This window comes from Carlito syrichta, unplaced genomic scaffold, assembly GCF_000164805.1.
Source record: "Carlito syrichta isolate Samal-C Ts95f unplaced genomic scaffold, Tarsius_syrichta-2.0.1 Scaffold124537, whole genome shotgun sequence".
Taxonomy (NCBI): domain Eukaryota; kingdom Metazoa; phylum Chordata; class Mammalia; order Primates; family Tarsiidae; genus Carlito; species Carlito syrichta.
Window position 1 is genome coordinate 72,507 of NW_007068633.1, and position 26,938 is coordinate 99,444.

Here is a 26,938-nt window from a genome sequence, read left to right on the forward strand (position 1 = left end):
GGCGGCGGGGGCGACCACCCCGGGGGCGGCCGCGAGTTCTTCTTCGACCGGCACCCGGGCGTCTTCGCCTACGTGCTCAACTACTACCGCACCGGCAAGCTGCACTGCCCCGCCGACGTGTGCGGGCCGCTCTTCGAAGAGGAGCTGGCCTTCTGGGGCATCGACGAGACCGACGTGGAGCCCTGCTGCTGGATGACCTACCGGCAGCACCGCGACGCCGAGGAGGCCCTGGACATCTTCGAGACCCCCGACCTCATCGGCGGCGACCCCGGCGACGACGAGGACCTGGCGGCCAAGAGGCTGGGCATCGAGGACGCGGCGGGGCTGGGAGGCCCCGACGGCAAGTCCGGCCGCTGGAGGAGGCTGCAGCCCCGCATGTGGGCCCTCTTCGAAGACCCTTACTCGTCCAGAGCTGCCAGGGTAAGGCCAGAATGGTCCCCTCCCCTGCTTCCCGTCTTCTCTCCACTCCCTCCCCCACTTTCTCTTCTTTTCCGCCGGGGGGCCTCTGGGATGCGGGGGAGAGGGGAGCGGAGAGCTGGGGCTTCCTGGCCCTGGGGTCAAGGCTCATCCGGTGCGGAGCAAACCGAGGGATCCCAGCCTCGCCTCCCTACCCCACTTTCTCCCCCCCCTTCTCCCAATTCAAACAGGTTTACTTGAGCGGAGGGGACCCAAAGGGCAAATGTGGACTTCTCTGTGCAAGCCTTCTGGGACCTTGTCCTGAAACCGGTATGGCGACTCATCATGAGCTCTTCCCTCACTCTTTTGTTCTAACTTTTCCTTTAGCTTGGATGTCTTTTCCAGCGTCCTGCCATCCCTATTTGACATTTTTCAGTGAGGCTCCTCCACATCTGACTCACCCAGAGCAGAGACTCTAATTAAAGGGAAATGGAATGCGTGCATGTGGCTGAGTTGGGGGCGAGGGGAGGTGTGCCAGAAAGTTCATTTGGTGAAGAGAATCTCCAGGATGCGGTGTGGGCCTGTCTCATTCCAAGGGACGAGAGTCCTTCGAGTGCTGTTGCAGTGAGTTGACCCAAGAGCCTTCCAACACACTGACTTTTTGAGCCTTTTGTCTTTCCCCTTGGGCCGTGTCTCTGTTCCTTACAGGTTGAACGTGAATTCGCCACCTTGGTGATCTAAATCTGAGTAATTTAGATTGTAGCAAATTTTATTTTACTTGTTATGCTCTGGTCCCAGCCTCAATTTTCTTTTTGGTTTCTATACTTTAAGTGACATCTTAAATTTAATCTTTGGCACTCCCAATTAATTCTTCAAAATTCCATGAAGGGACTAAAAGTATCCAATAATGGTATCTCCAGCTTAAAGAAAATAAAAGAAATATAAATAACCAAAAATTATACAGTATGTGAGTGGTTTTTAATTATATGTGAGAACAGAGGACTGTATTTAGTTAAATTTTTGCAACTGCATGTGTCTGGTTTGCTTCTGACACCCAGAAAAGACACCCCCTGGGCAGAATGGGAATTCACCCAACTTAACTTTGGCTCTATCCTCATTATTTTCTTCTTCTGCATGTCAGAAGTGTCTGCATCTGAGATATTATGTAGCCATCTATCCACAAACTTGTCAGAAGATGTGCTTCTGATACTACTTTGGAAGTCTGGGGATATGTTTTGTTTTCAGTGTGAAGAAGAATATAAAAGAGACAATTTAAAGTATTGCTACTCTTTTGGATCTGGCATTTAAATGCATACATAAAATCCAGCATGTCCACATTTACGTATTTGAACATAGAATTAATAACTTCAACTCTGAAATCCTTCTTTTAAGACCCTTCTATAAATTCAGCAGCAAGAGTTGACATTCAGAAAAAAAGTGTATATTTAAATTAAATCACGTCTCATGACCATTACATCTGTGTTTTTTGGATTCCAGTTAAATGGCATGAAACTCTTTCCACGTGGTGGCTAAAAAGATAACCTGAATTTGCTTTCGGCCCATCATGTTTTTTGGTTTTTTTTCCCAGTTCATGTGCTACAAAAAGACAGGATGTTTTTTATCTTTCAATATAATAACATAATACATTTTATTTGTAGGCCAGTTTGCATAGCAAAAGCCTTAAGGTGTTCAGCTTTTATCATTGCTATGAAATTTGATTCTATTGATTACTGGTCAAGATGATAAACCATTGACTTGAAAATGGTATCTTTACTAAGATTTCAGTGTAATAATATTGAGGATTTGATTTGCATCTATTTTAGATGAGAAAAGAACACAGATAAGTTAGAGATTAACACAAAGTCAAAGAGCAAGTAGAAGCAGAATCCGCTAGAAATCATAGACCTCAAACATTTATTTGAGGTCACACTATCAAGACCCTTTATATTGTAGATGAGGAAAGTGAAGACTGCTGACGTTAAGTGATGGCCAAGGTCATATATCAAGTTAATAGCAAAGCCAAAATTATTCTAGAGGTCTCATGACATCCTCCTCAGGCCTTTTCCACCCAAACTACTGATAATAACTGACTGTCTGGACTGTGAAATCTCTGCAGACTGCGTTGCTCTTGAGATTTAATGCAGCATAAGACATTCACTAGAATTCTAACTTTGAAAGGTCATCTATGACTTTTTAAATATATATATTCCAGGACTTTGGCTCCCAGAATTTTTACCCTACACCACTTAACAACAGATTAAAAATATGGAACTTGGCTTCTTAACATGAATCCTTTTTGAACTTTCTATTTTTATTGACCAATCAGTATTTAATGTTTTGCTTTATTTTGTGGGCTTGTCTTTAGGGAAATCCCTTTTCCAGTAACCAGAAGAAGTCACCATTATATTTAAAAGTGATTTAATATTTTCATCTAAACACTTTTAGCTTAGGTGATAACCTGACTTAATGCTATCTGACTAATTTGATAAATATGATTACACAGGATAAAATATTTTGCATGGACATGAATCTAAGGAAACCCAAATCAATTATCAAATGGTTTGCTTCAACTGTTGTATTATCATAAGTCTCAATATTAATAGAAGTTAAGAATTTAAACTTTTATAGGCATTCTTTTTAACATCAGTTCATCTTGTATTGAAATACTTGATATGAAGAATTTTAACTATCTGAATTTCTTTTTCAACTTGTCATACTTATTTCATAATTTTCTTTATCTTTTCCCAATATTGAAGAGATTAGCTCAGTTATATAAAGGATATGTTTTATTTCTAAATTGTGTGATCTAAATGGCAGACTAAAACAACAGTGATAGGAACCAGATAATTAGCTGAATCTTGCAACACTGTATTTTGCCTTTTGTTATGGTTGGCATGTTTCTCTCCTCCATGACTTTTAATTTATGAGGTAAAAATACATTTTAGGGGTCTAAAGTTTTCTGTTTAATTTGGTAAATGAGTTTATATTTTATATTTTTAAATTCTTATCCTTAAAATAGTATTCAAAAATAGAAATTTATAAAAATTCAAATATAAGTTGTCATGGAAACCTGTTGTGGAGAAAATGAGATCAGGAAAAAAAGTGAGAGATTATTTTGTTGATGCCAGTGAGTGATGTTTACAAATAGTAAAAAGCAGGGATGTATATATATATTTGTGAAAATATGATGCACTATATATTTTCAACTTAATATTTAACTGTTAGAAAAAAATGAAGCTTGTATGTGTTTTCCTCTGAAAACTATGTCACAAGTAAAAGCACAAGCACTAGGCAGAAATTCTTGGATGGTCAGTAGATTTTTTTTAAAAAGATTTAAAAAATCATGTAAGGACAAAATACTAAAATCAAAGAATTTTGAAGAATGTGTTTACACTATGACAGAGCTGAGAGCAGTTATGTTTCTCTTTCTCCCTCTTCACTTATACTTTTGTGGAGAGGAGAGGTGATTGAATTCAGCTCTATTTTAGTGGGCTCTTCTTTGGTAATTTATGCATATCTTTGATTACCTGATAGACCTTTTGTTTTTCACTCTTAAAGATCATTTTAGAAAGAAAAACAATAACTGCCATGAAAACTCATTTAAGATGCTGGCTTTTTGATGTGTGTCTAGATTTTTCCCATAGGTTCTCTTATCTCATATACCACTGTTATATGCCATACAGTCATTCTGAATCTCACATGGATTGTGATAGTGAATTTATCACTTTTTAAATTTTGAAAATATTCACTTTAATAAATTTTTGTTTGTTTTATTTCCATAGCATTATGAAAATATACTCCTTAAAGCTATTGAAATGTAAATATATAACATTAGACTCAAGTTTGCAAATATTTAATTCACTTTTTATAGTCACAGAATAAAACAGGAAAGAAATAATCTAACTATTTGCTAGGATTAAATGTATGATAGGATTTTTTAAAAATTGTAGTAAGATAGGGAATATTTAAATAACATATTAAGATTATAGGAATAAAGTGTATTAATTCTTGTCTTATAAGCATTGCTCCCATTAAAAGAATTAATGACTAAATATAGCTTGTTCATAAAATATTGTTGTCAATCTAAAACATTTTTGGAACTCTCATTTTTTTCAATGAATATTGACATGTAGTCACTCTATACTGGAAACTATGCTAAGTATTAAGAATGCAAGGAGAAGCCATAGTCCCTTGCCCTTAATAAGTTCACCTCTCTATTTATAACAAAACATTTTCTAAAGGCAGTGCATCTTAAATTTAAAAAATACAGCAAGATAATAGCGAAAAAAAAAATTCCATCAATGTTAAAGATAAGCTATCCTAAAAAAACCTCCCATGGGAATGTTGCCTGATACATGCAGTAAAATATTCCTTTTAGAAATGATGATGTTAAGATATTTTTGGTCTTTATTACAAAAGAGTTAGGCTTGTTTAGGCTTGATTTTTCTGTTTTGAAAATGATTTACAGGCTCTCTCCTTAAAATACGATAAAGGCCATACTTACACCAAACAATTGACTATTTGGGGTCTTTGCCAAGTTTCTACATTTCATTTCTTCCACATTAATTACAAGTCATGGCCCACCATATGACAATGTAAATTTAAGCTTTATATTCCTGAAAAGAGTTTACTGTAACAGTCCAGTGTGTTTGCATTTACCCTTTAAGCGTCTAAGTGTCTTTTGACCTTTTTCCAGGCCACTAATTGTACAGTTCATAAATAAATTTAATTATTTACTTCTATTCTGAGCATTGGATAGAGTCAGAATAGCTGATTCAATAGATCACTAAAACAACCAAGTAACTTTAATTGCCAACTGAATTTTCAGTACTATATTTGATCATATACTAGGTGTTCTGATCTATTGCTGAGCATTAGACGTGCCAAAGATGAAGGTAGTTGGGCAGATTAAGTATGACCTTTTCCTGCAATATTTTGCTAAGAGCTCATTTTTAGACTTGAGTTGACAAAATTAAGTGAAAGACAAGAGCATTTTTCATCTTTGTCAAGGAACTAATTTTCAAAGCAAATGAAAAGGAAATGTATGAGTTTATATAAAGACGTAGATCAACTTTTCCCATTTGAAAATGTATATCATTACCATCAGTTTTTACTATTACCAATAAAATGTGACTTTCTAGTCTTACTTTTTGAACTTCTGAGTCATATATTCTTTTTATTATGGAAACTTTAAAAAATATGTCCAAATGAAATAATAAAGGTCACTAAAGATAAACACAGAGGTCAAGGAGGAAATATATAGTTGCAGAAAGTCTAAACAAAATGTGCCCATATATTATATAAACTTAATTCAATTCTGGTTGAAGTATGAAGGGTTTTTCTTTGAGAAGTGCAGTCAAGACATCCTTTTATGACAGAACAGCACTGCTTTTTGTTTTTCTTATAAGTTGAAGACTAGTAGTAATTCTAATAGTGCATAGTCAATATTTTCACAGAAAGTAGTTAGAACATGAGACTCGGGGGTAGAAAAGAGCAGGAGTAGATATTACATGGAAACGGAATTGGAAAATGCCTGGATCGAGGCCTATGAAACCTATGCACTAACGCTGATTTCAACACTAGCTGCGTGACCTTGGAGAATTTACTTCAGCATCCTGAGTCTTGGTTTCCTTTCCCTTATTCTGAAAAATAAAACAGAAAAATGGGATGAGACATTAGACTAGATAGTACCTAAACTTCTTTCCAGCTCTAAGATTTTGAGGTTTATAGGATAATTATTGTTAAAGATCCTGGGAATGGGAGGAAGGAACAACATGTCTGTGTCCATTTTGATTGCACTCTAAGGACAATCACATAGTAAGATAAACCAGAATCAATTAAAAAATGTATATTTGTAACTTTCTGCCCCTTTTTTCTCTACAGCTGTTGGGTAACTACTGCTTTGGTTACCATAGAAACAGGTTAGCTCCTAGCTTCCTGTTTCCATTGAAAACAGCTTTCTCTCAACCACATATTGATCTCAGGAAATCATTTTGCTGTGACTCTGTCATGAAACCCATAAAGATGATCAGCTCTGTCATTTCCTAGGCCTGATTCAATGCAGGTGTATATCCATTCACCTACAAGGGTAAGTGATTAGATAATCTTAGTTTTATTTCCATTTGAAAGGTGTCTTGTCAAAGACACCATCTTTTTTCCCTTTCCATATTTTATACAAGAAGGAAAGTCTCATTCACTTGAGGATTTACAGATACGCCTAGCACATTTAAGTGTTTACAAAATAGTGTCAAACTATTCAACTCTAATCTCTTTCCTAACTCATTCTATCAGAATAGACAGAGAATAGTATACTGTCTAGCACATTTCATAAGCTAAAATTGTATTTCATTCATGATATTTATTAAAACATATTTTAATGTGCTCATTAATGAAGAGGATTTTTAAATGAATATGTATGTATATTTTAGAGTGCTCCATATTTCTCTTTTGAGGAAATCATTTTTTTCTATTTCAGAGTACATGCAGCTACATAAAAAGAAGATATATTCACTGCTATAATATAGATACATACTCAAGGAATACATTTACAAAATTTGAATAAGACATGGAATAGACTTGCAGAAATATGGTTTTGATTGAAAAGTGTGTGTGCACATATTTTAATATGTCCAAAATATGTACTATATTAATGAAACTGGTGACATAAGTATCTGACAGACTTCTAATGCTTATGAAGAGTATAACTGGAAGAAAACTGGTCGTCATCTGGCACAATTGTCTTAATTCACAGAGAAGGCAACAGACGTGTTCCAGCCATGGCTAGTTAGTGACAATAGCAGGGCTAGAATTTAGATCTTCTGACTACTGATTCAGTGTTCTTCCTATTCAATCTTGATTGCTTAGTTGAGACTGTGTTTAACATCAATTGCACAAATTTTAGCTGTTGGGAAGCAGCACCTGTGTTAGGAATAGTTAGAATAGGCTTTCCCTCCTTCCATGCACTATCAGAAATACTCGAAAATTGTCATTGTTTTAGGTATTTATTTTCAGATGCCACTCCAGTTGCAGACTTCCACTTCAGCCTTCTTCATCAGTTCTACATTTTATGGTCTTACTACCTTTAAAGCCTCAAAACTAATCTGCCTATGTACTTATCCTCTTTCTTTTCCTTTGGCCTATGATTTCTAAGAGAGGATCTGCAGAGATCTTAGCTCCCAAACTAAGCCAGGAGTTATTTAGATAATTAAGAAATGATAGCGATCTTACATTTGACACTTCTTTATAGATGTCTTTAGTTGTGTGTTTTTCTACTCTTGTTTGATTGATTGATTGATTTTTAATGCAATCCTGGTTCAACCTATTGATGATGAATAATGTGTTTTATAGAATATTATCTTTTCAAATGTAATTAACCAGGTCATGGTGGGTTTACCCAGGGATAACTGCTAAATTAGAGAAGTGAAATGTGTTTAGAGCCATTCGAGATCTGCAAATGAAGTTGAATCATGTTGTGAGGTTAGTAAATACAATGCAGGAAAACTTTTGCCTGAACCTTCTTTAATGTACAACTGGGCAAAGGTGATGTGGTGGGAATGTAAAGCAATGTTATAATTTGGATAATGAACTGAAAATGCCTTTACAGAAATCAAAACAGGACTTGGGGTAGAATGTTATTGGTAATGTTGGGAAAAAATACTCCAAGGTTGCTACAATCACTTGCTTGGCGTTCACTCTTGAAAGTTGATAATGATTAGGACATCTTCCTAGTTTGGCATTTCTTCAGTGCCACACATGTCCAAAAAATCCTGTGCAGACACCTCACTGGTGTATTCTCCATACTGTTTGAAGGTGCTGTTTGGTGTGCTATCAGATCTTGGAGCTTTCCCATCCTTCATGTAAATGACTGTATTGATGGCATCTTTAAAAATTGGAGCAAGAGCGAAGATAGTCTTTCTTGAAGGTTTTTCTGTGATTTAGTCAGCAGTGGAAGGTATTTTCCTTTGAGTGTTCCCTGTGAAGAGAGACCTAGATAGAAAAAACTGCTAACTCTTGGACACAGACACTGTCTTATTTTACACCAATATTTTATCCAGAGTTTTGAAGTTGTTCAGTAAGTGATAAAATGCAAATACATATTTTATAAAATATAGTGATATTAAATAATATTGTCAATATATTCAAATAATATTAATTGTTTCTAAATGTAAGAATACATGTCCATGAATTTTGTGTAAGCAAAAACTATTTGAACCAATATCAATTTAATTTTTGAGTGCTTTGTCAGATTGGGTTTAATGAAGGGTCAGACATTATTCAGAATTTATGAAAAATCTGTGTCTGTGTTTGTAAATTATGCAACAGGAATTCGGATATGGGGTTGCTTATTTTTGCACTTTCAAGTTTATTGATTTGGGATAAAATGCTATTTGCTAAAAGTGAGTATTGTATAACAATTGTATTGGAAATGATGATATAATAATCATTGCAGAAATAAACTTCCTTTCTGATGTTGATATATTAATTTTGGATAAAATTAGCAAAATTGGTACTGAGGAAACACAATACATTTATTACAGTTTGATTTAGCATTTAAATTGTCCTGCTTCTTTCTTATAGGTTTCTTGTGGTGAGCAATGGAAGGATATTATGAAAGTTATTAGAATACCCTTAATGCAATCTGTCTTTCAAGTAGACTGGATAGGAAATGGACAAAATGAAACTTTAACTGGCCTTGTCTGTGCAAACAGAATCTAAAGTAGTCTTCGATTTTTTTAAGCTGTTAAAATTTTACTATTAGACTTGAGTGAACCTATCACAATCTGATGAAAAAAAAAGTTGAACAATCATATTTGTATCATTTGTGAGCTTATGCTTAATTCTCAGGTTTACAATGGTGTTGACTATCCTTTGATACTTAGAGTGCAATGTTAGAAATATAGAACTCAAGACAACGAATGAAATCAAATATATCTTAATTACTATTAGGCTTTGATAGTATTCAAAAATGATTAGCCTTGATGCAAAAATCAGGATTGTCTTTAATTAATTGTCTCAGTTTCTTCTGTGAGTTTGCTATTCAGTGTTTAGTTGTAGCAGGTACATATTATCAGTTCCTAGTTTTTTAAAACATTTAGTGATTTCAAAATCTGTTTCTTTTCTAACTTATATTTCTTTAATTCATCTGTTTTATCTATCTTTGATTGTTTCTTGGTAACATTTGTTTTTTAGAAGTAAATGCAGTTGTCAGAGTACTTGACATTGTACTTCAGTGCTGAGTTACTTTCTCAATAGCTTTTTGTTTTTCTTCCTTGACTTGCATTGATTGGCTGATAAAATAGCATGTTGTCAGACGTTTGTACATTTCTCCCTTAACTAAAACTGAAAAAGAACAAAGCAGCACAAATTCTAAAGCTTTTGAATCTCTCAGTGGACAATTATTAAACTTCAACTGTTGGCCAAGACTAGGTTATGCACTAAAAATGCAAAATGAATTGACATTTGTTATTTGCCTTCAAGATACTTATATTCTCTAGGAAAAGAAGAACTGTAAACCTATACTTATCAAGTACTAAATATTGTGATAGAGATATTGGTGTAGTGTAGACACACAGACTTCTTTACAAAGGAGATGACATATTAATTATCTCCCAGAAGATAAGTAGGCATTTTTTCCAGCAATTGAAGGGTAAGGTCCACAGGGTAGTGAGCTAACATGGAAGCTTAACAGAGAATATCATGTCATGTAACACTGGGTAATAGATCAGAAGGCAGAGAACATGGCAAAGGCAGAAGAATAGGCTTGCGATAATAGGGAGGGTGGAAACTATGAAGGAAGGGACTGCTGCGCTTTTACACAATCCCTGCAGAGAGGTAAGGTGCAGTTCAGGACAGGACTGGACACTACTTTTTCAGTTTATTTATAATTTGACGTTCGAGAATTTAGATGTGCCTGTGAGTTATCTATGACAGTGACTGAAATTGTGTTTATCAGGTCTCACCCCAGAGATTCTAATTTAGTAGTATCTGCGTAGGATTTGGATCAGGTGAATGTGTTTTGGGTTGTAGTTGACTTTTGGCCCAGTATGTGCCAGTACTGTGATGCAACGACTGAAAACACAAATACAATTTAGCAACGAATTAAGAGAACAATCATGCTTAGACTGGTGTTTCCCAAAGTGTATTTTATAGACCTGTAGTTCTGCACAATGTTAAGTGTTGTTCCTCAAAAGAGTTCTATGAATGGATGCATTTGGCAATACATTTAAAATAAATTTATTTTGTTAATTGCATATCTTCTTAGAATCAAAGAGTTGAAAGACTGGCTATCTTACAGTTGGTTTTGAGGAGGAAGTAAATCAGGTTAAGGGCTAGTCTCATTCTGCTGAATTTGAACGCTGACTCCATCTATATTATTTTCAGTTATTTACTTCTCTAAGCCTCCTTTTCTCATCTGGTCCAAGAAAAAAATAATGGTGTCTGACAAATAGATTACTACAAGGATGGACTAAGCATATTCATAAGAATCCAGATCTGGTTCTACACATGTCATTTGTATTATTCATTATCATTCCTTGAGGCAAGCATTAGTCATTTTTGGAGGTGGTGTGGTTATAGTAGCCCACCTTAAGGAGGTTTTCTGGCATTTAAAATGTTCAGGAAGAAATAATCTCTCCTTGAGATTTTTTGCACAAATACCAAGGAACTATCTGGGAAGTTGTAGAACTAGTCATTTCATTTATAACTAAATAGTGATTAATTAGAATAATATGTAATATATATGTATTATATACCTGGCATTTTGCAAGTGGAAAGGTGAAGGTGTATTTCCAGCCTTAGTAGGCTCATAAACTACTGCAAGAGAACTACAAAAGGATGATGATAGCACAGTGTCAGAGTGCTTTGAAGGTTAACATAGTCTTGCTAGGGTTGGAAGAAATATTCCTGGAGAAAAATACTCTGGTGGTATCACAGGATGAAGAGGAGATAACCAGATTTTTTAGACAGTGAGAGGAGACTAAATAGTTTCAAACGAGAAGGAATGTGTGGCCTGTTCAAAGTAATTAAATGCAGCAGCAGTTCTGAACAAAAAAGATAAGAAGACATGTCAGGAGACAGACACTGAAGTTGGTTAGAAACGCTTATTAAGTTCGCTTGAGAAGCTTTGGTCTTCCTCTGCTAGTAATGGGGAAATTTTGAAGACTTTTAAAGCAGGGAAATGGCATACAGATTTATATTTGAGAATATAATTTTAAGACCCTTGTAAATTCCTGAAGGGGAATTGGGCTGGAGTAAGTGTAAGTTTTTTAGGAGAGTCGCAGTGTAGCATGTTACTGAAGCAACACAGATAGTAGAAGATTGAATATTGAATCTGAAATAAGTCAATGGCACAAAGGTTGGAGTAAAATGTATAAGCTGAAGAGCAGTTTTGATTGATTAGGTAAATAAGTGAGGTAATGAGAAAAGTCAAGAACGTCCCCCTGGTTTCAGTTTGCATAATGAGGCAAGAGAATCTTTATGATTTCTAATTCAAGATTCAATGACTATGATGTGAGAATCTGGCTCATGAGAGCTATTCTCTCATGGGATTTGACATTATACTATTTGGTATTATGTTTTGTGAGTTTTCCTTTTATATTTCCACATTAATTACCCAATTATCGATGGTTATTTAATAGGTTTTACGGTTATGAAATTAGATAAGTTATGACTCTTAGAATTTTTGGTTACTAAAATTCACCACCATAAGAAGTTAGTGGGGGTAAACATTCCTCTCTGCAAGGGTATTGCTTTTGTTTAAAGCCTAAGAAAATAGTAATTTTGCATAACTTTTATGAACTAGAACTGACTGTCCAATATAGTAGTTCATGTGGGTTTTAAAGCAAGAAACCTGGATTGAACTAGAGATTAAAAGAAAATGGTAATATGATTCGGTAGTTCAAAATAGTTTTTGAAGGATTGCTGGAGCCCAGTAGGTCAAGGCTGTGGTGTGGCCGGGAGCGGACACACTGCACTCCAGTCTGGGCGACAGAGTGAGACTCTAACTCAAAAATAAAAATTAAAAAAAAAAGAAAAATGCTTTAAATAAAACTCATTTTAGAAAAATCTAAGAAGAAGCAAAGGTAGGAAGAAAAAAAAAAATGAAAACAGGTACCAAAGAGTTAAGCTGAAAAGAAGATGGTAACTTCAGACACAAGATAGACTAGTTCCTTCTAAAGCACAAACATATCACACCATTTTCTTTTTTTTAAAGTCTGTATCCATTTCCCTTCATTACATACTAAGATTCACATTCTGAATCATGACTCTTCAGGATCTTGGACCTATGTTCCTAGTCCTTCTTGCAACTCTAACCACCAAAAACATGGTTATATTCAAATCACATTTTTTGCCAAAGTTATGAAAAATGTGCTCAGATTGTCGTACATTTGCATACACTGTTCCCACAGCCTGGAATGACCCCTCCTCCTTGGTGTAATTGATTGACTCATTATCGTCTAATATTCTGCATAGCTATGAAGTTTTATTTGATACTCTCTAAATGCTCTCCAAAGCAGTTAGTTTCTCCAAGCTTACATATCACTTAGTGGACACTGTATTATAGCACTCAACTAACTGTATTAATTTCCTAGGACTGCCATAATAAATTACCCAATTACCACAAATGGGTGACTTATAACAACAGACAACTTATCTTCTTAATGTTTTGAAGGCTTGAAGTCTGGAACCAAGGGTTTGGCAGACTTGGTTTATTCTGGAGGCTCTGAAGGAGAATGTGTTTCATGGCTTGCTGCTAGCCTCTAGCGGTTGACAGCAATCCTAGATATTCCCTGGTTGTAAACACATCGCTCCAATCTCCATTTTTTTTTTGAAGTCATGACATCCCCTTCTTTCACCTCTGCCCTGTGTGTTTATGTCTCTGTTTCTTCTTCTAATAAGGACAAAAGTCAATTGGAATACAGCCCAACCTAACTTAGTATGGCACCATCGTAATTTAACTAATTATATCCATAAAGATTTTATTTTCAGATTAGATCACATTAGAAGGCTTAAGGTAGACATGAATTTTATGGGACATTATTCAACTCAGTATATTTATTTTTCCATTTTGGCAACACATTGGCAATATTCAAGAAATCTTTCTTGTTTCTGGTTACTTCTTTTCTGTATCGATGTGTTCTAATTTGATAAATTTGATGTTTTTGTAAATGTTCTGAAGATACTTGTTAGACAAGTAAAAAATTCGATGTCATTTTTGGTATTAACTCTATGTTTTTGTTGTTGTTGTTGTTATTCACCTTGCATCTTGTATTTAAACTATTGGTTCTCTACAAATATCTTTTTTTTCTCTGAAAGAAGGTGGGATGATTGCTGTATTTTGTGAGTAGATAGGCAGAATCATGCAGAAACATAAAATTCCATTCTGGGTAGGTGAGTAGGAGCAGGTGGGAAAATGGGGGATTCTGTGAAGGGCTAACAAAGAAAGTCCTACTTGGAGGCAAAACTCTGAAATGTTTTTGTTAATACAAAGTTATCTTTCTTTACTTTTTCTTTTTCTCTATGTACTTCGAAGAAATCTGAAGTTACCTTAGAGTTTTCTCCGTTTTCCTCGACCACACCGACATACCTAATTAAGAACTGCCTTTTGCTGATTTCCTACTTTAATAGAGAGCTGTTTTTGCTGGCTATATCCTAAGGACAAATTCTGTAGCCAGACAATAAAAGAAGTAAAGGTCTCCCAACCAATTGTCCCAAAGCCAGTTCTCTCTCCTAGAGCCAGTTGCCTCTGAAGTTGAGGTTCCTCTAGATTTCTTTGAGAAGAAGAGGACCAAACTCATAAATTCTCTCTTCTGTACTATGTTGAATTACATTGCTCCACACCCAATTCACATATTAATTAGTTCATTCTATTTGCTTTATATCACAGTATTTCTAATCCAATGATAGCAACTTTTTCTGCTTTTATCTCTGTAATTTTTTATTCATAATTTTTAATGAGATTTAGGTAAGAAGGTAAGATTTACTCTCTTCAACTAAAATTTGATTATATGTGTGTAGGCCTCTGGGTTCTACTAGTTGTGAATTTATGTCTAGGGACACTATTTTATTCTTTCTGTTTTTGTTATTCCTCAGAGTTATGAATAGTGTCTGGTTTATTTTGTTACTAGTTTTTTTTATAATTGTGTATATTTATAGGGTACAATGTGATATTTTAATATATGTTTGCAATGTGGATTATTAGATTAGGTAAATTAACAAACCTTTCATTTCATACACTTTTTTGTGATGAACACATTTAAATCTATTCTTTTAGTAGTTTTGAAACATGCAATGCATTATTTTAGTCATCATTTTGTGCAATACATCACTAAAGATTAGGTTTTTATCATCATCTAATTCCATAATTTTCCTTGCCAGCAAGTATGTATTCCTCTGTGATTTTTCCTCACACAGGCAATGTTTCTTCTTCCTTCCTTTGAACTCACCTTCTTTTCCCACTTTTTAATCGACTCTGGTCCCCAAATACATACACAATCCTAGTGGGAAAATTCAAAGCCCAGGTACAGTGTGTGCTTTTTTATGCCATAAGAAACTTTTTAGACTAACAAAAAAAAATTCTTGAAAATGATCACTTATACAACAGTGACACTTTAATTTGTTATCTCCCCATCGAGAATACATTTATAAGAACCACAAGCTTTGATGGTTTAACAGATGTCTCTGAGTCTTCAAAGAAAGCATACAATTAAATTGAAATAATGTTTACATATTAGTGTACTTTAAGTTTTTATACAGAGTTGCTGCCAGTGGAACCAAATGCTAAGTCCTCATTTTGTAGAGAAGCATCTGACTAACAATAATGGCACTGATTGTTCCGCTAATTACATGGAGATGAGGCCTTCACAGAAGGATGCTGTGTTCTAAGAAAAGATGCTGAAGAATGGATGTTTCAGTGGCAAGGAAATTAGATAAGTGCAGAAAAAAGGATTCCTCTCTATCATACTGTTGATACTTCATTTCAATAAGTAAATTAGAAATGTCCAAAGGTGATTTTTTTCCCATTCTATCTAGAGTATACTTTATCAAACCAATGTCATACAATTTTACTATTACATGTAAAAACAAATTATGCCCAGATAGTCCACCTGAGCTGTGGGAAGTAACAGGACTGAGAAAAGTACTTAAATAAACATATATACGTCATAGTGGCCACACGAATAGAAGGAATAAAAATGTCTTCATTTATAAAAACATGTCATACATATGTTTAGAGATCATACTATACATATTATAATGATCAGCTAAAACTGTATTTTTTTTTTTTAAGGAAAAACTATTGCAAGAGTTTTCAACTCTACTGTCAGCTTAGACCAGCAACCTTGGATTCTTGTCTCATGATCTAGAAGATTAAGGAATGCAGACACCAAAAGAAAGAGCGAAAGGAGTTTATTAAGTAACAGATCTCTCCGGAAAAGAGGGGGGCCCAAAATAGATTACCAGTGCTAGGGCCTTGTTTGTGGTTTAATCTTATTTTTCTGGGGATGTTTCTTTCATTTGCATTCTATCTTCCCCTTACTTCCTGAGATTCAGTTTTTATTGCACATGTGGGTCGTTGTCCAAAGTTACTCCATCTTGAATATTACCCATAAGTACCACAGAAAAGCTCACTGGGTGGGGGGAGGGAAACCACAATGCAAATGTTATGTTAATAATATTAGCATAAGCTAAGGTCAAGTTAGGACATCTAGCTGTTATTGCACCTTCCTCTAAGTAGCAAAAGTTCCTTTAAGTAGTACATTCTGTTTTGAGAGATGTTTTCAACCACATTAACCACATTTTCAGCTAGCAGTTACATAGCAGGGATAGTACAGGAACATTCCCGCAGGTGTTATTTCTCCTTGAGACCTTCTCTCTCTATCTATTTAACCAGCTTCTGACTATCTCCTCTCTCAAAACCACTGTGAGATAGTAGATAGAATAAAATTATAAATTGATTATAATATTCAAAACGTAATATTCAAATAAATTGTAGTTTTAAGATGAGGGGTCTTTGCAGTTTAATTAATTATTTATTGTGTTCTTCAATTATAAAAATAAATGTTCTTACAATGGTAAATTGGAGAAATATTGAAAAGATTGAGAAAGAAAATGGCCCTTTTCCCTATTAAAAGTTTAGTTTAGTTATTTTATTTTTTATAAAATAAGTATGATCATGAGAATATATAGTTATTTAATTCAATATTTAATCTCCACAGGCAAGAACATGTTACCTTTTTATTTCATTTAAATCTGGTTTTAGAGCTCAAAAGAATAATGTCGTATCTTAGTTCATATAGGTCTTACATGTTTATTTAAAATATTCCTATTTTATGTTTGATTTTTATTGCAAATGGTATCTTGCAGTCCATTACACGTAAATTAGTCATTGATGGCATATGAGTAAGTTACTACTTTTAGTATATTAATCATAGGTATAGATATCTCACTGAATTTTTATTGACAAATAGTATTTAAGCTTATTGTTTTAGTTTTTAAGGATTACTATTTAAATAATTCAGTTTAGCTGGGCTCGGTGGCTCAGCCTGTAATCCCGCACTTTGGGAGGCTGAGGTGAGTGGATTGCCTGAGCCTGTGGGTTCGAGACCCACCTGGGCAACTTGGCCAGACCTCATCTCTATAATAAATCAAAAAATTAGCTGGTTGTGGTAGCGCCCGCCTGTAGTTCCAGCTAATTGGAAGGCTGAGGCGGAAGGATCGCCGGAGCCCAGCAGGTCGAGGCTGTGGTGGCTGGGAGCAGCCACTGCACTCCAGTCTGGGTGACAGAGTGAGACTCCAACTCAAAATAATAATAATAATAATAATAATTCAGTTTATAACTTATAATAGTTATAACTAATTTATATCTTTTTGGTTTTTGTTATATTCATAGAATTTATAACTTTTTTCTGATAATTTCAGACAAATTTGTACCTGTTTAATTATTACTATTGCTCTATTGACATTATTTCCTAATTTTTGAGTCAATTTGAAAACATCTTTTTGTGATATGCTATATATTTTTGAATGTCTTTATGGAACTCAGAAATAGTTTGATTGTGATACATTTTGGGGGTTTTTATATATCTGAGAATATCTTTCTATATTATTTCCTAAAACCAGCTATTATTTCAAAGTAATAAAACATAAAGACAAATAAGAGAATAGGAACATTCCTATGTTGTGAGTGCAGGCAGGAGCCTTAAAGAAATCTTGGGTCTGGAAAGGCCCCAAGAAAGGCATGACATTTGTGTTCAAACATGAAGAAAGTGTAGAGTGTAGTTAAAGGATAAAGTAGTATTTAAGAAATGGGAATTAGTAGGATGGAGGGACTAGAGATAAGGGAGCAAAATGGAAGAACTGACAGAAGATAGGCATGACTAGGTGTAGAAGGCTGGGAGAAGCCTTAGAAAGAGAACCTAGAATGATAGTTAGGGAACAACAAAATAATATGACCCTATTATTAGGTGTGTGGCCATGGACAATTTAAGTTTCTATTTCAGTTTTGTAAAAGAATCTCCTCGTAAAATCATTATTATGAAGATTAAATGATGTAAATGAAATGAGATAATGCATTTAATGTATGTAGCAAGGTGTCTGACATAAAGTGAGTATTCCATAAATTATAGCTATCATATAACGCTAAAGGGCATACTGATATTCAAACTCTTTAGTCCAACAATTAGTTGAATTTATCAAATACTTTTTGTGTGACTATACATGCAGACAGGAAAGCCTCTTTTTCATTTGGCTCACAGGTAGAAAATTCAGAAGGTTGTAGAAGAGAGTTTTGAAGTTTATTCGAATTTTTTTTTCGATAGGTTGTGGAGCACAGCTGACAACCCTCTATCACTGTCTTGACCATAATTGCATTAGGTATGCACCAGTGTAGAGATGGAGTAAGACCACAGTCCTGATACTGTTGCCTATTTCTCTGAATGAGGTGTAGGGAATGAATGATCAAGTGGTAAAGAGCCAGAGAGAACTTTTGTTTAGTGAATTACTGATGCTTAGCACAGGTTGGTATGTAGTAGGTACTCAAAGAAGTGTTTTCCTGACAGGCTGGCCTACTGACTACTTTGTAATTGGAAAAGTATACCTCCCAATATGCAACATTCCAAATGCTTCAACTGCTTCAACCTACAAATGCATCTTGGAGGGAAACAAACACAAACTTCTCTTCTTCTCTCAGCTGTGTTACTTCCTGGAATGGTTGTCAGGTGTTAAGTAACAAGGCACAGGAGTACCTGCTGTCTTTTGTTACACTGCTAGTTGTGGAGAAGGTGACCACACTGGTAACTTTCTCCACCTCCTGAACTATCAAAAGAGTAGTGACTGAGTAAAAATATTGTTGGAATTCAATGATGAAGTGGAGTTCATTCCTCTTACAAAGTAGCTCCACTCTTTGAAAGATTATTGGTGAACAGATTCTTGATTAATGTGGTTTTTCTAGACAGAGGTATTGCTTGTACCACTATAACTTTCAAGCTGAAGGCAGTTTTCAGGTATCTCTAATCCTGTCAATATTCACTATCCCCATTTCAAGAGTTGGAGCACACAGCACATGTTGTTATGAAAATCAATTCTTTTTTTTTCTTTTTTTTGAGTTGGAGTCTCACCCTGGCTGGAGTGCAGCAGCACGCTCACAGCCACTGCAGCCTCCACTTTCTGGGCTCAGGCGATCCTTCCACCTCAACTGGAACTTCAGGCAAATGCCACCATGCCTGACTAATTTTTTGATTTATTGTAGAGATGAGGTCTCACCAAGTTGCCCAGGTTGATCGCTAACTCCTGGGCTCAAGCAAGCCTCTCGCCTTGGCCTCCCAAAGTGCCGGGATTACAGGCTTAAGCCACCACGCCTGGCCATGAACATCAATTCTTAACTAGTCTCATCAACAGGTATTCTGATTAATATACACTTTTTCTGGATTCTGCCATGTTGATTTAGTCCTTAATTTCCTGGGCGATTGTAGTGTGTCGCTTTGTTATTATTACTTTTATGGTTTTAGGTTACCAGATAAAATATGATACTTGGTTAACTTTCAATTTCAGATATATAACAATTAAATATTTTTAACATATGCATCAAATCTTGGGTCATACTTATACTTAAAAAACTTATTTTTTGTCAGAAATTAACAAAGTTAATTTGGGAGCTTCTATTTTTACTTGCCAAATTTGACAACTTTACATTGTGTTTTAAATAGAATTCAGAAATAAAATTTTGGTGCCCTTATTTTCAGTCTTTCTCACTATTTTAGCGTTGGTCCTATACACAAAATTTTATGATTAGCCACATTTATGGTGCTGTACAGAGTGTACTTTAGCTCTAACTCTAATTTTTGAAGCAGTTAGTGCTCAGAAGGAGAAAGATAACTCCTCTGGCCATCCAATGATACACTGCCTGAGAAGTAGAGTTGAATCTTTGTCAGAGGTAATATCTGTGGTCCAAGGGTTAGAGAAAGAGTGGAATTTAATAGCATTATCATTCAATGATTATTGGACCAATATACTTCAAATGAGTCTCTATTACTATTTTTACTGTCTCTTAAGCAACTTTTATCATTTGCATGCTGACAATCTTTTCCTGGTATGATTTACTCAAAAAAAAAAAAAAAAAAAAGATGTGACCTTACAAAAAAGAGGGTTTTTAATTATTACTAAATAATTGCCTATAAAGTTATACCATTTGAGGAAAACTCAGTAACTACTTATAAGCTATGTAGAAATCCATCTTTTTGTGTTACAGGTGTATTTTAAAATATAAGTACATACGCATTTTTAACTTCTGGCAATTTGAATTCTCATAATTTTCATTGGTAGTCCTCAGGATATTATATTTATGGTATTACTTGTGATATTTTCAGACAGACAGTAGTCAGTGGGCAATTAAAGTTAACTTAAGCAGTCTACACCATGATATTCTCTGGGTAAGGCTACTTCTTGCCACCAACTTCAATTGAGTCCCACATTCATTCTCTTTGGCCTTCACTGTGTCTCTTCTGCACATAACTCTCCTTCCTAGCAGTGCCAGCATGGCCTACTGTAAGATCCCCATAATTCAGTAAATGAGGAAGAAAACAGGTGAAGAAATGTGCTTGAGAAAATTAGGACAAAGAAAAAGGTTGAAACAAAAGAGCATATTCTATAACTATAATTCAGTGAGACTGATTTTCTAGTGTTGGTAAATTGTCTTTTGAAGTCAGTTCCAGTAGAAGACTTCCGAAAATGTTTTAAACAATGGCAATGTCATACTAAAGACATAATCTCCTAAAGCAGAAGTGTTTTTAATACAGAAGTCCTTTGAGATGGTACATCATAAAAAACAAATACTGTTTGAGCAATGAGTCACACGCTGCCTCCACTTGTAAATTCACAATGCACATTGTATATTAAAGCCCCTGAGAAAACACATTTCAAACAAAAAAAGTGCTTATCTTCCACTTTTTTTCCTGAAACCATCCAGTTTTAGAGAATATCTTTTGTAAAGTACTGTCCTTAAGACATTTTTAAAATAAAGAGTTGATCATATATTTATTTATCTGAGTTTTGATTTGTGTATTTTCAAAGCTGCTGCTTTGGGTTAACATATTACAGTAAAGGTGTTAAGATGGCTAATAAAAGGAAAATGATGTTTGTGATTTATTTTCATTTTAAAACTGCAAGTCTGGGATGAAAAGACACCAATTTTGTGACATAAAAATTTAGCTCAACGTTTGAGGGTTTTGATTACATGATTATTCTAATATATAAAGGGATTGAGAACTACAAAATAATGTAAAAATAAGAATGCCTTCATGCAGTTAATGGTAGTCTTTCTTTCAATCATGAGAAAGATTGCTAAAATGCTGTTGCCTTTGCAATCAGAAAAATTGTTTCTGTATCTAATAATTTTACTTTTAGGAATTAATTGTAAGAAAGTGTATTAGATAGGAGGAAAGTAATTTTTACACAAAAGTATTCCTTGAATAATTATTTTTTTGATAGTAAAAATTTTGTAATACATAGGGCTCTCCCTTACCATTCATTCTGTGTCTTCGCACACTACTCCAGTCAAAATGATTGATTTGTGGGGCAAGCTCAAATTTAAAGCATTCCTAGTGTTGCTCCTCTACTGGCAACACCTTTCTTCTTACTCTTCCCTCACCTACACTGAACCAGCTCTTTAAGACCCAGCTCAACTGTCAACCCAAGAAAATTTCTCCTGATTCTTTAAAAATAAAAATAATAACATTAATTTACAACTAAAGGAATTGGGAGATGTATGTAAATTATGACAAGCTACAAGATGGAATATTCTGTTGTGAAAAATACTTATGAAATGATATTAGTAACATGGAAGAATGCTTATCCTAAAATGTTATCAGACTAGGTTGAAATTTTCATTATATGCTGTATTATTAATGATTTGGATAAGTATATGGTAAATAAATGCTAAGGACTAGCAAAAAATTGCAATTTTTATAACAGAATTATAGAGACTTGAAGTAATTTTACTTTTAGTCCTAGAAAATTAAACTTTTTTAAAAAAAAGTCCAGTGATCATTTATGAATTTTATAAAAACATATGAATGTTACAGCTTTAAAAAAGCTAACAAGTAGCAGTATTTGCAAATGATGCTCCTAACATTGAAGATATAACAGGCCAGAAATCCTATGTAATTTTACTTAAAGACACTAGTTAAATTAGCATATCTCTAATTTCTAATGTTTAAACTTTCGTGCACACCACAGAGAGAAACTGTCAACTAGAAAAATTAAGTGCCCAAGTCAATTTCATTCATTCATTGATCAGTTATTTATTGCATTCATTTCTTCTGAAGGTTATTGATGCTGGAAGTTATTGGTGCTGGCTGTAAGGAATCCTACAGTTTAATTGGGGGTTGCGGGTACAGCAGACAGGAAAACAGACAATTGCACAGTTTGATAAATGTATGAAAGAGATACACAGATTGTCCTAATAACCTATGGAAGTGTTTAATCCAGACCTAAGAACCAGGAGAAATTTTCTTGGGCTGACACTTGAACTGGGCCTTAAAGAACTGGTTCAGTGTAAGTGAGAGAAGAGTAAAGAAGAAAGGTGTTGCTAGTAGAGGAGCAACACTAGGAATGTTTTAAATTTGAGCTTGCCCCACAAATCAATCATTTTGACTGGAGTAGTGTGCAGAGACACAGAATGAGTGATAAGGGAGAACCCTACGTATTTCTTCAAAATGTACCAGATGGCTCAAGACCTCTAAACAGGGTTTTCAGAGAAGTCTAAAGAAAATTTCCCAAGGTATAGAATTTGTAGACTCTTTAGTATTGTGTGACTTCACTGGAGATTTACTTCTACTTTCTTTATCCAATTGAAATGAATTTGAATTGATATCTAAAGGAATACAGTAAACTATGAGAGTAAATTTATTTAGTAAATTTGAGATTTTGTATGTCTTAGTTTTGTGCTGCTATAACAGTATCACAGACTGGGTAATTTATAAATAACAGAAATTTATTGGCTCATTGTCCTAGAAACTGGAAAGTCCAAGATTAAGGCACCAACATCTAGTGATGGCCTTCTTGACGTGTCATCTCATAATGTAAGGGGAAAGAGAGGAGAGAGAATAAAGGGGAGTGGTGAACTCACCCTTTTATGAAGACATAATCCTGCAATAACCTCACTGAGTAATTCATGAGGGTGGTGCCTCCATAACTCAAAACACTTCTCATTGGGCCCTACTTGCTAATACTATCACATTGGGGATCAAATTTTCAAAACATAAACTTCGAGGGATACGTTTAAACCCTCACGTTATAGTAGTCTGTTTTTTAAAATACATAGAGAATGAGTAAGTATACAAACTAGTCAATCACATAAACTTAGTAGCATGCCTTATTGCTGTTACTGCCCAAATTTATTATTCATAATTCCAGCCTCTATTCCTGATTAAATATAGCATCTGTTATGATTTCTTTAAATGGTTTAATGTTAAGTCCTTTTAAAACTCTTGGTTATACTTTTTTCTTCCATGATTTAAATTCTGTTATATTTTCTCGTAGAAGAAAAAACTAAATGAATGTTTTGCCTATAATCTTTCACAGGTGCTATGAGATAATTAAAAGAAATCACCCCTTACTTTTCCTTATTACAGGAAAGAAATACTGTGTGGTAGCATGCTTCATCAAGGATGCAAGGTAGTAAAAAAATAAATTTCCTTCACATAGAAAGCACTCATCCAATGGTGGATATTATTATTAATGATTAAATCCGGTGCTATTAGTTTAGCTTTACTTACCTAGCCAACCCACATCTATGGAGACTTTGAGCTGGATGATTAACTTGTCAGTAATATGCATCTTCTCATAAATAGTACAAAAATATTTGGATCCTACAAAGGCTTGTATAATTGTCAAAATTAATTATTCTTTGTGTATCTACAAAATGGAAGATTCCATGTTAATTAGCGGGGCTACACAAGAGACGATACAAATCCTTATGGAACTTGAGTCTACAAAAACTGAACCAAGCATTGCAATCAAGTTTGATAAGTATTACAAAAGTGTATGAATAGGAAATGTGTGGAAAGTGGATCTAACCAAAGCCAAAGGAGATCAGAGAAAATCTATAGGAAATGAGGTTGATAGAGATTATTGAAGAATGGGGATTAGACTGGAGAAGTGGATGGGGGAAGGGATCCTCACGAGCTGTGAGATGAAGGCTATTAGGTGGACCAGTGGTGTGTGATACATTTCAGGAAGTATATGAAGTTGACTAAAGCTGGAACTCCAAGAATCTGAGGGGTAGAATAAAAAGAGTGGGTGGTGAGATTACAAAGGCAGATGGAGATTGTGGTGAACCTGGTAAGCCATTTTAAAGAGTTTGAGTTTATCCTAAGAGCACTAAGAAGTTAGTGAAAGTTTTTCAGCAGATAGTGGCAAAATCTATTTTAAATTTTAGAAATATACAGTTTGTTTGGAAAATGGATTGGAGAAAAGCAAGAAAGGGAGTGGAACAACCAGATAAAAAGGCATTATACTAATCTAAGCAAAATGTTTCCATTAGAAAATCTTAGTATATTTCCCTTTAATGCATAATTGTCATACAGATTTTGTCTGCATAGAATGTACACAGTGAAACTTGTGAAGCAAACTTGAACAACCGCAAGTCTCTTAAAAAATTTTTATACTGGACAATCTATCTTTTTTCTTTTTTTCCAGAAAAAAGTACTAGCAACTTCAATTTTCTTTGATTATAAAAATATTCTAAGACAATAATATTATTCAATTTTACTCTCATATTTTACAGTAAGACAGATTTTTATTATTAAAGATATGGGATCATCTCAGGGAAAGCTGACACTTCATACTTTTATGTTCTTTTTACAGCAAGAAGACAGAGGTACCATTTAGTTGCATTTGAAAAAAGTTATAACGATTATGTTAAAATTTTTAACATATATACATAATAGTTCAAAGACACAGCAAAACCTTTCAAAACTTTCAAATGTAGAGATAGATTTCATCTAGGGTCTTGTCATTTCCAGGTCTTTCTGGAACTGCTTATTTCATCCTGAATATGACCAATAATTTTGGTTCATTAAGCACAGTGGTTTTTTTTTTTATTGGACATTGAAAGGCAAATTTAATGTTTTTATCATGGTGGTTATTTTCTATAGTAGACTAAAATTCGTTTTAGAAATGACCCTGGTTGTAAAAGCACCTACTTATTTAGCACAAAGGATTTGCCAAATTTCAGGTTTGAGGGTTCTGCATGGGTAGTCTCTTTTGTGGAGGATATTTGAGCTAAGGAGCACCAAAATTTCTGCATGGTGTTAACTTGCTATGATGCCAGAAAATTCTAGTATTGGAGTCACTCCTTTCTATTAACGTACTGTGGTTGCCAAATGTCTCTGTTAGCTTGCAAATATGTTTGATGAGAGAAGTGACTGTTGGGCTCTTCTCAGCTATAAACACTACCATGAATTAGAGATCAGCTTGCTAACTGCTAAATCTATGAGGGTCTGGGAGCAGCAGAAAACAATCTGGGGATAGAGGGTCTGGATGATCATGTCTTCATTCTGTCTCTCCTGTTCTGCTGTTCTCACTATGCTTCATTCATCTCATGTCCCCAGTACTGTCTCAGGACAATGCAGGACCCAAAAGAGTCCACAATCTCTCCTTCTCAATTCCCAAATCCATAAAGCTCTGGAAACAGCACATTTCTTAATAACCGATTTGCAGCAAAACTTGTCCTGAAGTAAGGTGAGACTATTTATAGTTTTCTTTATTTATCCCACTTAGTGTGAATGTTTTGATTGCTGCAGAAACATTAATGTGCTTAATTATGGGGTGCTGCCCCAGACTCCGCTGGAGGTGTTACATAACATGTGTTCAAGATACTGTATTGCCTTTCTAAAATCTAAAAAATTCAGAATCTGAAATACATCTGACTCTCAGGACCTTGAGAAAGTCCGAAGACTTTAGAAAGTACAATGCAGTCAGTGCTTCCCAAGAGCCAGGCGATGCACAGTGCTCTCTACACATATTTCCTTGTTGAAGTATTCACGAGAGGCAGCTATTGGACTTAGAAAGTTGTACATCCTGGGTTAGAATTCCAGCTCTATCACTTAACCACCTATGTGTCTTTTCCTCCCTTTATCTCAGTTTTCTCATCTGGAAAATAGAAGTTACTGATAGTATTTCCCTAATAGACTCGTAGTGGTAATTAAATGATTCAAGAGATGTGAAACTCTTAGATTTATGCCTTCACAGATTTCTTATTTTTAATTATTTTGGTAAAACTGTGATATTGGCACAGTGCATGGAGAAATTAAGATCTGTTGAGGTTAAGTAACTTACTCATGTTCACATAGCTAGAGGGTCATTAAGAAGGACTGGGGTTCATATGAGGTCAACAAATCCACAATTTTTGGCATTGTACTCTATCACTTTTCTATAGAAGGAAGAGTTTTAATGATCTAATTTGAATGACAATATTGAGAGAAAGAGAAGCTGTTTGAGGAAGTTCAGATGATAGGTACTCTGTAGTGAGGAGGCCTCAGTAGCCATGAAAGGGGAGTCTACTCTGTAGGAAGAGGAAGAAATCAAGGCAGAGATAAAAGTATTAATACAACTTTCACTGTTATACAATATTGCTTAGGGTTGGTTATATCTTCATATGCTGTAAATTTGCAGATGTGTCATGTACAGACAGAAACAGACTGGAAAAAAGGTGATTTAAGCATCGGAAAAGTAAAAACAAATGTTAGAAGTTGGAATGTAATTTATTTTGTGACTGGAATTAGTTATTCTTAAAATAAGAATGAAATATTACTAGTATTTAAAAAAATTAATTAAATCCTTAATCCTTGTACCTGGCATCTTAACTCAGGTGCATTTTAAATGAATTGACCTTTGAGCGTTTTCTTCCATTTCCATGGCAATCTTAGAAACTGGTTTGTCAAGTTTCTTACTTCGCTCTGAGCATCATTATCTTCAGTATTAAAGACTGTCCACTGAAGCTACCTTTTAAGTTTTAAAGAGATTGTACTCAACATGCTAGCTTATT

The 26,938-nt window shown here is 34.8% G+C and overlaps 1 protein-coding gene across 1 annotated transcript in view; it reads left to right on the forward strand.

Annotated features, from left to right (window-relative positions):
• Window positions 1-26,938, forward strand: part of KCNC2 (potassium voltage-gated channel subfamily C member 2) — a 220,210-nt gene that overhangs the window by 2,234 nt on the left and 191,038 nt on the right. Inside the window, exon 3 of the mRNA XM_021707779.1 lies at window positions 1-420. This exon is cut by the window's left edge and continues 1 nt beyond it. Within this exon, the coding sequence (XP_021563454.1) occupies window positions 1-420 (420 nt within the window). The remainder of the gene's footprint in view (window positions 421-26,938) is intronic.